Here is a 13,851-nt window from a genome sequence, read left to right as displayed (position 1 = left end):
CGACGAACAATACGCGTAACGTGGTCACATTTGGGCGGCAGGCGAACGGCATCACAAGGTGAAGTTGCAGCCGTATTCAGCAGCCGAGTGAATCTCTGGGTTATACGGTGGCTCTTGGCGTTTTCAAACCGCCGGCACTCTTTGATGATTGTGTCGACGGTTACAATGTTGGTATACACGAGCAGATTAAAGCACCGTCGGCGATACCTTTGAGCACACGAGAAACCCTCTCGGACTCAGGCATGCACGTGCTCGTCAACACCTGGCGGGAAAGAGCGATAACGTCCTGAATGCAAGAGACGTATGACTCGGAGGATGTCTGTGCACTAGACGCAAGTTCATTCCGCGGAGCAAGCTGCCGGCCAGTGCTGTCACCGAAAAGGTCGCGGATCTTCTCTTTGAAAGAGTCCCAACTTGTAATGTCCACCTCGTGCGTCTCGAACCACACCCGCGGTGGGCCATCGAGGTAAAAAAGCTAGTTGGCGAGCACAAGGGTCGGGTCCTACCTGTAGCTGGTGCTGATCTGTTCGTAAAGGTTGAGCCATTTGTCGACGTCAGCCCCACCCTGGTCGGAAAAGACGCCAGGATCACGAGCAGGAGGCAGAACGATATAGGTGGGAGCCACGGGAGGGGCAGGGGGTGAAGACGATGTGCTTGCACCGACTGACATGGTTGGGAGCATGATGAGGCGGCCGTTGCCGAGCTCCATGATGCAAACAGGGAACTACCCAGCACCTCCACCACAAAGATCTTACGCAAAACGAAACAAGGCGGGACTATTGACACTGTATTTACACTACACAGACAGAGTAGCCAAGATGATGGTCAACCACCAGCACCCGACAGAGGCGTCTTCTTTTCCGTCTGCCCCAGGCAGAATGTCTCTCTCGTAGCAATATGTTGCCACATCCAATATCCAGTAGCCTAGAGAAAGACGAACATCTCGCGCCTTGCAGATGAGAACACGAGGTCCATGCCTGATCGCTTTTAGTTTACATAAATAATGTGTCCTCGCCTGTTTCCCAAGTTCCTGCTGTTTGTGCGTAATGATATACGTGGAAGTGCTAGGGAAATGTTTGGCACACCTGTCAACATGGGGGGAAAGGTTGCCACACGTTAGTTTGCCGATAATCCCCCATTACAGTCCAGCCAGCAACTGATACAGCAGGATGATCTGAAGGCAGAGGAAATTGTTAGCTCCGATATTACTGTATCAATGGATGGCCACGACGTGACGCTGCTGGTGGCCACTGTTGGGGACTTTTCAATAATCAGTGAAAAAAATCAAAGACCTTTTCTTAAAGAAAGATGGTTGAACGCGTAGCTTTCTTCCATGCAAACTGAAACAAAGTCAAAATGCAAAGCCAACGACTACGCAACGAACCCAAGAAATGCTGACGATGCGATGCATGTGTGATTTGATTGCTTGTTTATGATTGTATTTTTGAACGTTTCGAAAGACAGATTTAGTTAAGTTACATACCCTTTATTTTAGATCATGTAGCCGTTGATTACATGCACACACTCACACTTTCACCGACGACTCTACACTTGCCCAGTATTGCCTTGTGATGACTTTGTTAGACCGTCAGAGGCTCTGTCCGTTGCCGATACACTGGATTGGCCTTACGGGCGCGATCGTGCTAGCGCTTACGTTCGCGTACAACAGCCTCTTCTCCCGTGCGCTGCACCCGCGGCCTAACCATGGTGAGGGCCAGGAATGCAATGCGTGACGCGCGTAATGTAATGCAGATCTACAGGGTGTCCCAGCTATCACGCAGCACGATTTAAAAAAAGAGGGACGGCGTTACGTGAAGCAAACCTAGTGCGTATTATGTCCAGTGCAGTGGAGTAGCCGACAGTAATTTTATTGCGATAGCAATTATATGGACACTCAAAAGCAGATTTCTGCCGTCGGCGTCGCCGTCGCCGTCGCCGTGAGGTTCCGTATGACGTCAATGGAGATGAAATCGTCGCTGCGCGCCGAACGCTGTGTGTGCGAGTGAAAAGGCGCGAGGGTCGCGCGCTTTCACGGGGAGTGAACGCACGGCGGAGAACAAACGCGCGTTCAGCGCCGTGCTCCCTTAAGGGCTGCAGAAGTAGGCGTCTCTTTCCTCCTTTACAATCACCATATATGTAGAGCAAACGCTCCGTCTTCCGACGCGCGAGAGGCCGTGGCGGAGGGAAGGGAGGCGGCGTTTAGCTGCGGCACCAAGTGCCTATTTATATCAGGGGCTCCGGCAACAGTCACCAACGCCGCACGTATCTTTAGCGAACGCGGGCAAAACGCCGACGGCGTCGACAACCGTTCTGCGTGTTGCCGGTGCTGCTGCATGTCCAAGTTTATACAGCTGATAAAGCTAATATCGTTACTCCGTATAGCTCCCTACAAATTTGCTGTCGCAATTGATGCTTCGCCTTTCAGGTGAAACTGCGACAACTTTTTTTAGTTAATGAGATTTAATTAACTAATTGTAACGAATTATCTAATTCGAGAAGATCTGTCCTAATTGTCAAAGTGCCAATGAGAAAAATGTAGAGCAGCATGAAAAACTCCCGATACAGCTTTGTGTTGCTCAGTATGTGCTACATAAAAGTGTTTTTCTGAGAGTGATAGGAGTCCGCGAATACACGCAAAGTGCCTCCAGCCACCAGTCACGCGGCAATTCTGCGTGTATTCGCGGGCTGCTTTCACACTCGGAAAAACATCTTTATGTAGCACGTATTGAGGCCGATTTCACTTACATCCATTTCGTGTAAGGTACTAGAGAACATCATACATCCGCAGGTGATGGGTCATCTGAGCCGAAACAATTCACTTCTTAACACCCAGCATGGTTTCCGCGAAAAATTAACTTGTCAGACACTAGTTTTCGAACTTGTGACCAACCTGCACACAGCTCTACATATGTCCGTCTACATTAATGCCATTTTAGTATACTTTTCAAAGGCTTTCGACCGTGCTCCCCATAATCAACTAATGTTAAAAATACGTAAACTGCGTCTTAACGAGATAACGACTGCTTGGATAGAGCCATTTATAAACAGCCGGTGTCAGTCAGTTAACGATTACATATCTAATCCGACACGAGTAACATCTGGGGCGCTGCAAGGGAGTGTTCTGGGATCCTCTTCTCTGTTTAGTATACATTAATAACATAGCCTCTAACATAAGTTCGTCAACTGTCTTTTCTGGTGTAATCTTGCAATCTGATCTCTTAATGTTAAAGGATTGGTGCAGTGGAGATTAATGTTGAAAAACACAAGCACCTAAAATTTACTAACATTTATTCTGCATGCCCAAACTCTTGTAAAATAAATGACACAGTAAACGAGAAAGTCACGTCAAATAACTACCTGGGCGCCATACTTCCGATTTAAGCTGGGCTGCTCACATCGAGTAAATTACCAATAAGGCTTTCAAGAAGCTCGGTTTTGTTAAGCGACGCTTTTATTTCGCTAATAAAGATACAAGACTGCACGCTTTCAATTCATTCATTCGGCCCTCTCTAAATAACGGTTTTATTACATGGCATCCTCACCTGACAGGTCTTGCTAACATGCTCGAAACGTTACAGATTAAAGCCGCGTGGTTTGTCACGTCATCCTGTTCACGTTTCAGACGCGTTTCATCACTAAAAGCAGAACTTAATCTAACTACGCTTGTCATGCACAGGCGACATAGTCGACTATCGTTCTTTACTCGCTTTACCACAGCAACGCGACGTTCGCCCAAACGCACTATTTTCCAGCCCCTCACTTTTCAACCCGCCTCGTTCATGCGCACAAAGTCTCACCTAAATTCGGCTGGACGAAGAAGTACCGAAATTCGCCTCTGGCATTTTGTATAAACGAATGAAACTCCCTGCCGCGCAACATCGCCGAGATATCAGATCCTTCAATATTCCATTCAGCTCTGCTGGGCTATTTGCTGCTATTTGCTGCTATTGGGCTATTTGCGCTGCTGGATTAGTGAGAAATTAACATCGCTAACCTGCAACTGCCTGTCCGTTTCATATACGGTATTTGTAGGCGATATGCATGCAGTGTTCTTTCCAACATATTCATGATCAGTGTTTAAATGGCTATGTAACAAGATGTTCTGTAGTCATCATAAATGTATTTGGTTTATTTTTACCTGTGCTATTCTGGACATCTTGGTTCAACTAACTGTTTCTTTTTTCTTGTTGTCTTGTAAGTATTCTAGTATTTGATTTATATTGTTTATAAATTATATTTCTGCACTCACCTGAAATCCCCGCCCCCCGCTCTACGTAATGCCCACTACGGCCTTTAGAATGTTGAAATAAACGAAAAAGAATATTGCAGCACCGGATGATCCCGTGAGGGGCATCCGCTACATCGCCATTTACAAGCAGTCGCAAGAAGACATGTTTCAATATCTCACCGCCATGAATCGCAAACCGAACTTCACCATCACAGACGCTCGCGCACTGGGTCGCACAAAGTCGATCCCATTCGTGAACACTCATGTGCTACCCAAACAACTCATCTTGTAAAGTTTGGTGTACGTTTCCCACCCCTTCAAAGAGAAGATGGAAGTGAACTCCTGGAAGCCAGGGCACTGGGTGGACGTTTGCTGCCTTCCACTCTCCCACAGATGTCACAGGTGTGGGGAGAAGCACATCTAATCATCGTATAACCCGTGTTTACAAAGTGGAGCTTCTGCAACGGGCTCCACGACACAGGCTCAAAAATGTGTAAAGTGCGCTTCGAGAGGGCCAAGCCAGCAAACGGGACACACCAACAGCCCCCCCCCCCCCCCCGACTACCAACGACCTCCCCCCCCCCCCCCCGAGACATCGAACCAGCACGCCTCCTGCAGCACGTTCCGATCCAGCTAGAAGGCCAACACCGTATCCTCATTCAGATCCAGATCGACGTCCCGAAAAGGCAGAACAAGGAGCCGCTCATCTTCGTTGCCTCAACTCCCCGGCCGCAAGGACCAGCGCGCCGAAAAACAAGTGAGCTGCAAACTCCGTCACTAGCTAAAGAGAATGTTGAGCTCAAAGTACAACTTCAACAACAGAGTCAGGAAATATCTGAACTTAAACAACAACTCCAACTTCTAATAAAACGGGATCTATCTACCAAACGCGCGGATACCGCCGCGGTCTAAACACAAAGGGGGCATCAGGCCCATCAAACTTCAAAACCCCCTCGTCAGCATCCTCATCGCGCGCAGCATCCCTATTCCGAAACCCGCTGCAAAAAAAAAGGAAAGCACAGTACGAAACAGAGGCCGCACCTCCAACGGAAGCCGACTCCCTAACCGCCATCACCCCGCTACCCAAAGTATGCATGCAAACTGAACCCCTGTTTATAATCCTTATTCCTCGTGTGCTACTCCATTAGTCAGCCACTTTTTTCATTTTGGATTTCCAGACCAGCTGACAATGACGGAACAGGGTAAGTGCCCTAGTTAGCCTTTGCACATGTAGCGATCCTTGCAGATAGCCAGTACAAGTACCTGAAGGAACACTTTCCACCAGGACCACACGCGCCGTACATAAGACATTCGAGTGGGGCGCAAACATCAGACATTCTTCCATTAGTTTGTGATGCGCCCGTGGACACCACACACTTCATAATCAATGTAGGCACTAACAACGTCAACACACACAACGCCACGGAAACGATCGAGTCCATGAACAACGTAATACGCACCATACAAACAGCTCGCCCAAACGCACACATAACCGTGACAACGGTTGCTCCCCGCTTACAAAACAAACACCGACCACTAATCCACCAAACTAACAGGCTCATGAAACACAATGAGGAAATCAACAAACTCAACTCGTTAATCTTTAACTTAGAACACGTCCACAAGAACGTCGACACAATGCACCACGCAGAAATACACGAAGCACCGCATGAACACCTAGCTTGGGATGGCTTCCATCTTAACCGCAGAGGAATACATCTAGCTTCCGAACACATCAAATCCTTTATTAAGGACAAATACAGAAAAACACTCTGTAAATCTAACCCAGAAACCACATCCACCGACTCTACCTAGAGTGCCACCCCGCACAACACAACTGCAACGGTCACCTCAGGCACACAGACAACTCACTGTGAAACGAGCCACCGCGCACACGTTATTCCTAAGACGAAATCAACGACAATGCAAACAGACACAACTGTTACAGACAACACAAAATCCATAACCGAAGTATTCACACAACCACACGCTCGCCGGCACACGCAACGGCAGTACAGACAGTCACAACTGTCATAGACAACACAAAATCCATAACCGAAACATTCACACAGACACCCACACCCTCGCCTGCACACGCAAAGACTCAAACAGATACAGAGGTGGAACTAAGTGAGGCATGCGGAAACAAACCTCCCAAATAGAAGCAAACGACACGCCAATCTACCCACCAAAAGGCAAATGAATGACAGTCATTGCAAGTTAATAACCACTTTCAGCTACCCAGTACAAATTTCTGCAGGCTAGAAAACTTACCAAGAAACGTGTGAGTTGCACTTTCCATCTGAAAACGTACACAGACTGCACACAGAACAATATAATCCCCAAAGGACTAACCAAGAAGGCTATATACCAGCTCTAGGAACACTCCCACCCCATCATCGTGAAAACTGGCAGACAACATTAAACAATGCCTCCTTCTCACTTTTGAATATACTCACGGAACACTGCGAAGAACAACTGGAAAGTTTTAGCCATAGACTTCAGAACATAGCTCTGACACCAGATGAGACGAAAGATTTAGAACAGTACCACGAAGCACAGTCTCGAAAACTGGTTCAAAAACAGAGGAAGAAAGCGACCTTCAATCAGAAAGCAACCTTCCAGGCATACGGCTACCTCACGCCAACAAAATGGAGCTCGAATCTACAAATACCAGACGTGGCTGAAGGATCCCCAAAATTAAATCAGTCTAATGTTGTAGACATTTCAAAAACATTAAGTAGGGAAAAAATAGGCGTACTTAGCAAGGGCCTAAATTTTTGTCCCACGAACAACACCATAAATGAATTTGAGCTTCACAAGGATCTTTCGGAATTTTCCCGACGAATGGGAATAAGACATTTTTTCGCCGACAACAACGCACCAGAAACCGGGACGACCCCACATAGAGCCCAATCTACTTGGACTCCTGAACCAGAACAAGCCGTAGAACTCGACCTATACCTTAAAACTATCACTAAAGAAATTATAAGCCAATCCAAGACAGCTAAGCGACCTAAAAACATAACTTTATCAGAGTCGTATCGTTTCAAATCTCAGTCATTTCAAATCTTAGTTGCCGGAACGACATTGTCATTAAGGAAGCGGATAAGGGTGGAAGTATAGTTATTTAGCCGATACATTCTAAAAACAGTTGCACCCTTTGGGGTGCATTTCTGCCACACAACAATAATCGTCATCTGTCTTGCTTGCGTTTCCTATCTTGAGAACTCTGCACTTGCTACTTTCCTGTCGAGAACGCTGTGTCACGCTGATAACGCTCTTGTCGTTTGTGACCGAGAAGTGCCGGGCGCACGGCGTTAAAGAAAGGAAACCCACGCAAGTCAGATGACGATTATTGTTCTCTGGCAAAAATACGCCCCGAAGGGTGCAACTGTTTTTAGAGTGTAGATAAGTACAGGCACGACGCTTACAGACAGCTAAACCCCGAACATTACCGTAAGCTAGACAACGATCCGACGTTACCACACACACTGAAGATTACCAACAGGCTGAAATCACTTTTGGATGATGAATTGATAACACCGTCAGAATTCAAATTTCTTAAACCAAGCAACAAAGCGGCAGGACGCTTCTACCTCCTTCCGAAAATTCATAAAATTCCACCCACTGAACTTCACACCGCTAATATCCCAGGGCGTCCGATAGTATCGAACAACAACACCCCGACAGAAAGCCTCTCCACATTTCTTAACCACTTCCGTTATGACTTTCCGAAAACACTTGCGTCATTTAATTGTACAAGGTACCCCCCATCTACTTAGAATTATAGAGAACATTAATAAAAAAGGCGCACTACCGAAAACATAATTCTCGCAACACTAGACCTCACGACCATGTGCACCAACATTCCAATCCCTGATGGTTTAAACTCGATAAAAGAAACGCTGTCCAAACACAGTGCACAACACTCCATAGAAGTATACTTGTCTCTTCTTGAACTAGTTCTGACATATAATTACTTCGAACTTGAGGAAAATTACTATCTACAAATACATGGGACAAGTATGGGCACACCTTTTGCACCAACCTACGCGAACATATTTATGGGTACTCTAGAAACGGATTTCCTATCTCGTTGCACTCACAAGCCCCACACATACCTACGATATATAGACGACATATTCATAATATGGGAACATGGTCAGGACAGTTTAGATAAATTTGTAACTTTCCTAAATTCTTTTCACACAACAATAAAATTCACATCGGAATCTTTAAATGAGCGCATAAACTTTCTGGACACAACAATATATATTGATAATGGCGCACTAAAGACAACGCTGTATAGAAAACCTTTTGATAAACAACAGTACCTAGAATATACAAGCCACCAGCCCAGACATTGCAAACAAGGTAGCTTTAAAGGCCAAGCCACACGACTTCGTCACATTTGCGTTGAAAACAATTATTAAATAGGCAGACTCGATCACCTTAAGGAAACCCTATCAAGCAAGAACTACCCGAACACTGCCCTTCAGAAAGCCTACACCGCTGCAACCAAGCTTGATCGAGCCGAGGTCCTCAAACCCCGCCCTAAGATCACAAGGACAACAAAGCCTCTTCTTACTACTAAATTTTCAAACGGACTCCCCAACGTGAACAATATCCTCAGTAAATACCGCCCAATTCTCACCAGCAACCAGAAACTTAATAAGATCTTTCCCGACCCGCCCAGAGTAGCCTACAGACGGAACAGTAATTTCAAGGACATCCTTGTACACGCCAAACTAAGGAAAAAGACGAAGCCAACATCCGATCGCTGCGGCCACTCCAGGTGTTCCACATGCAAACATATTCAATCTACTACTACAGTAAAAAGTACAGCGTCAGACTACATTAACAAGGTAGCTTCGAATTTCACCTGCACGTCAAGCAACGAAGTCTGCGGTCTAGAATGCGCCGCTTGTAACAAGCAATACATAGGCGAGACTGGACAGGAAATGCACACGAGACTCAACGGCCATCGCGCAGATACAAAACACAATTTACCTAAGCAGTAGCCAGCCATTTCAATGAGAACGGCCATATATTTGATGAAGCAAGACTCTATATACTACAAACAAATTTTCGTTCACCTCGCGAGAGGAAATATACAGAATCATACCTCATACACAAGTTTAAATGCCTGCACCCGACGGGGATCAATTTATCACGTGGCAACTACCACGCCGAGCGCCGAAGAGCGGAGGAGCTACCTACGCGAGCGTAGGTAGCTCCGTTGATCAATGCGTAAAAGCATGGAGGAGGATAATAAATTGATTGGTAGGGGAGATGCAGGGAAGAACTGGAAATGGAAGGATATGTGAGGTTGAGGAAAAAAAACGGCACATGAGAGTGACAGCGGAAGAACTATAATTTGAAACAAACACGGAGGGTACATGTGTACCTGGAAAAGGGCTCGTATGGTTGATCAATGAGTAAAAGCATGGAGGAGGATAATAAATTGATTGGTAGGGGAGATGCAGGGAAGAACTGGAAATGGAAGAATAGGTGAGGTTGAGCATCGAGATTAGCTGGAGGTTTAACTTGTTTTGCGCCTTTGCTAATGGTATAAAAATTTAAGGTTTATGTTACTGCCTTTCGCGGTCAATCGAGCGAGAAAGGCAGCTAAGGCCGCTGGACTCCTGGACTGAAGGGACCAACCACTGCAGAGCGGAGGAGCTACCTACGCGAGCGTAGGTAGCTCCTCCGCTCTGCAGTGGTTGGTTGGAAATATAATTTCATCTCCATTGACGTCATACGGAACCTCACGGCGACGGCGATGGCGACGCCGACGGCAAAAATCTGCTTTTGAGTGTCCATATAATTGCTATCGCAATAAAATAACATGCGAGAGGACACTAGTGTTTCCAGGCAGATTAAATCTAAGCAGTCTGGTGTGGCCGTGAAAATATAACTAAAATAAAAAGCTGAGCCATTGTATAATTATATACTGTTGTGATGAAGCAATTAAATAATTATTCCTTGTGTTTTAAGCTACAAAAGCTTGGAGGATGCTTCAGCTTCGCCTTTAAGAGCGGAACGCAATAGCGTTATCAGGCACCGTTCACGCCGACACCGACACCAGATTTTTAGCGACACGGGGCCCGATAGAAGATAATGATAGGCTGACTCCGGCGGCAGTGCAGGGAAGAGCAATGGCTCATCAGGCACAGGCTACAAACAGTATCTCATGAAAGATTCATACCCCCATGAGAAAGAAAAAAGCGACTTTTGTTGGAATTTCTCCTTAAGAAAATCATGTTTTCTGGTACATTCACATTGCAATCCGACACTATCATGTCTGTATGTAGCGTGTAAATTAAACTTTACCTATTTTCTTTCGCATTTTACTTTGAATGGTTTGGGATGATTTCTCTTCTCGACGGAACACGCTGGCGGCGACAGACGCCGACACCAGATTTTCTGCGACACGGGACCCTTAAGGCTATCGCGTTAAAACCACAGCATGATTATGAGGTACGCCATAGTGTGGGGCCCTGGAATAATTGCGATCAGCTGGAGTTATTTACCATTCAATTAATGCACAGTACACTGACGTTTTTCCATTTTGTCCCTATCCAATGCAGACGCCGAGTCCGGGACTTGTTCCCGCATTCTCTAGATTAGCAATGCAACGCTGCAGCTACATGGCGGGTTGAATAAACCATAAACTAAGTAATAATGAAAAATCACAGGCCTGCACGGTACACGCCGCACAGTCACAGCGTAAGCTGGTTGAGCGGCGCAAGAGTAGCTCCAATTTCGGCACCACGCACAACAGGATCTTCGCGGCAAAGTGTCTTCGCCTCGATTTTCACGAGACCGATCTGAACTGTCCGCCCGGCGTCGACGGCGAGCTGCGGCTTTTAATTGTCTATGCACAGCAGTCTGCTGAGCCCGATGATGCCTGGTTGTAGCCGCGCACGTATAGCTCTACGATTCGCTTCTTCAGCAGCGGTTCGTACCTTGCGAGGAGACTTCGTAACGTGTACCGAAGAGGTACCAGAATACGTGGCGCACATCTAACAGTCGGAATAGCGTTGATTGCGCGCCTCGTCAGAATCGCATCTCGTCTTCTGCGCCTGCGCGCGCGGCGGTTGCAGGTACTTTAACTACATGGTGCCACTATTCTGGCGGAGGCTCGGATCGTCTGCGCCTGCGCGCCTGCCTATAGGACGCGTGTAAAGGGAATATTTCTGCTGCGTGATAGCAAGCGCTTGCGTGGCTCAGTGGTAAAGTATCCGACTCTCACGCAGCGGGCCTGGGCTCGACCCGGCGGAGAGCGGTTATTTTTTTTCGCATTTCCGGCGATAGCGGTTACGGCCAAAAGCCGGCGGCGGCATCATTGCGAACCGAAACGGCTATTGCAATGAGTCCATAACAGCTTACGCTGTAAAACGGCCAAGTTTGCACTCGGTCGAGCAAAGCTTAGGCACAAGGAAACTGTTGATCCTCAAGCCTTACTGGCTGCTATTGCTAGGTAGTAACTTCGCTACTGCTAGGTCTTAACTTCGTTTAACCTAACTACGCACGAAGGAAGATATTCGGGGGTGCCGTCTCTTCCGCCACATTTCGTGTGACTAGCGCTGGACGCGTCGGCGCCTACGAACGACAGCGTTGCTGGCATGCCACAAATGCAGGCAGGATAACCAAGGTTTCCACAGTGCGAAGAGCGCTGTTGCTTGGCGACGCCGAACACGTTGGAGGCTAGCCGCTCTATATCAATCGGCCCTCTTTTTTTCTCTCCTGGCTCAGCTAGCCGCGGAGAGAAGAGAGGCGGGGGTCGGGAAGGCAGGGAGCTGGCGAGCAGGAGACCGCGTGCGCATGTCTCCGCCTCATCCGGGTTGGCATGGCAGCGGCGCGGCAGTTTCTTGGCACGCACCACAAATTACGGCTGGCTTAAACAGCTTCGTTGTTAAAAAAACATGAGATCTGCCACATCAGAATGGCCATCAGCAGTACCAAGACGTATGGCGTCTTACACAACTAGGAGTAAGTCATCAGGGACTTTAGTATGACAAATTACTAAACATTCTGCATCTGTTCAGTAGCAATACTTGTTGCTTAGGTTGCCCCTGTAGTTCCCGCTCTTTTTTTCTGTTCTTATCCGGACCTTAATTTACATACATTTCTGTGTATGGCCTTTAAATGAAAGAGGAACTTCGACTTGCCACTAATCAAGTCGAAGGTGCGTTTACCCATTTTGTTTATTAAACAATGCGTTCAAATTATATATACTACCCAAACGCCGCTTTACGCGATCATGTTTTTAAACACTGAAGTTGAAGCTCCAGCTTGCTTTGAATGTGAATGCACGCACATTACGCAGGTTTGATTAAAGCCAAACAGGTTCAAAACGAAGGTAAATAATTTTGACAAATCAGCTTACCTTTATGATGTCGAGAGCTTCCTCGGTAGATTCGACAGAGCAGCAGAAAAATGAAATGAATATAGCTGCAAAGCAGCCACAATATAGTGCGTCAATAGCCATATGTTTGATGACTAACGTAATCAACCGGTTCACCACTTTTCAACGATAGCCTTCTGCTTAGAATTGGGGAGTTTGGCGTTTATGGTGGCGGTATAGAATGTGTTAAGGGAGACGTTTTCACATCCTATATATAAATGGCCTTGCCACACCTGTTGCCTATCACGGCGATTATAAGCTTACCGGGCACGAGTAAATGTTCTCATGCGGACATTTTTGTATGTTGATTTAAATGGAACCTTCTGTGCGTATCTGTGCTTGTTTACCTTTTTTGTAATGACGTTAACAATATAGCGAACACGTTTGCTCGAGCCTTATTTCAATGTCAGATTTCTAAAATGAGCAAACTGTGAACTTAAATAAAAGTATTCAATCCTTATTATAGATTGGAGTTGAAGCACGTTCCTTCTCCCCAGAAGTTAATATTCGTCAGCCATAAAAAAGAATGTCACTTATTGACTTTCCATATTGTGTATTGAGAAATACAGGTCGCTTTTGTCTGGTACACGCGGCAAGAAGCACTCTGCGGCTGCGACAGCGCGCTTTGGCGGCGCGATCACGCGACGGTTGGCGAGGAGGGAATGCACTTTCTCTCGCCCCACGACATATGATGCGGCAGCTGCGTTCCCATAGTTTACGTAGTCTTCTAGGGTGCTACGCACAAAAACTGCGCCGTTGTTCCTTACATTGTACATTTCTTCAGATTTGAATCAAGAACATCACGAAACAGAAGCGAATGACATTTTAGCAGCACTAATTGTCTAGTCGTTCTCAAATAACACGTGGCGCGGTCCCTTAAAAGAAACGACCAACAGTATTCCTGAGCAGGCAACATCTGGCGGCCACACAAATTCCCTCGTTTGCATGCAGTGTGGGCGCGTGCGCGCGCGTGTGTCTACGTGCGTGCATGCATAGGTGGCCTTGGGAGACGAAGCTCTGGTTAGTTAGGGTGCGATATGCTCAGACGAGCTTAATTGTCAGGCTATTCCTCGCGGATTGCTGGCTTTCTGTCTCTTCTTGTCGTGGGCTTCCGAGCGACGTCGGCGGTACCAGTTCCTGAGACCTGCGGGCAGCAGCAGCACATACCCCGATTTCCGTAATCATCAGCTCAATTTTGTTCGACGGTTCG

General features: G+C 46.8%; 1 protein-coding gene across 1 annotated transcript in view; it reads right to left on the bottom strand.

Moving 5' to 3' along the window:
- The window catches only part of LOC125939924 (uncharacterized), a 74,562-nt gene extending 61,828 nt beyond the window's left edge, over positions 1-12,734 (bottom strand). Inside the window, exon 1 of the mRNA XM_049655457.1 lies at positions 12,624-12,734. Within this exon, the coding sequence (XP_049511414.1) occupies positions 12,624-12,725 (102 nt within the window). The 5' untranslated portion in view covers positions 12,726-12,734. The remainder of the gene's footprint in view (positions 1-12,623) is intronic.
- Positions 12,735-13,851: the final 1,117 nt, after the last annotated feature.

This window comes from Dermacentor silvarum, chromosome 9, assembly GCF_013339745.2.
Source record: "Dermacentor silvarum isolate Dsil-2018 chromosome 9, BIME_Dsil_1.4, whole genome shotgun sequence".
Classification (NCBI taxonomy): domain Eukaryota; kingdom Metazoa; phylum Arthropoda; class Arachnida; order Ixodida; family Ixodidae; genus Dermacentor; species Dermacentor silvarum.
The sequence above is the reverse complement of the archived record's forward strand: the minus strand, read 5'-3'. Positions and strand labels throughout refer to the sequence as shown.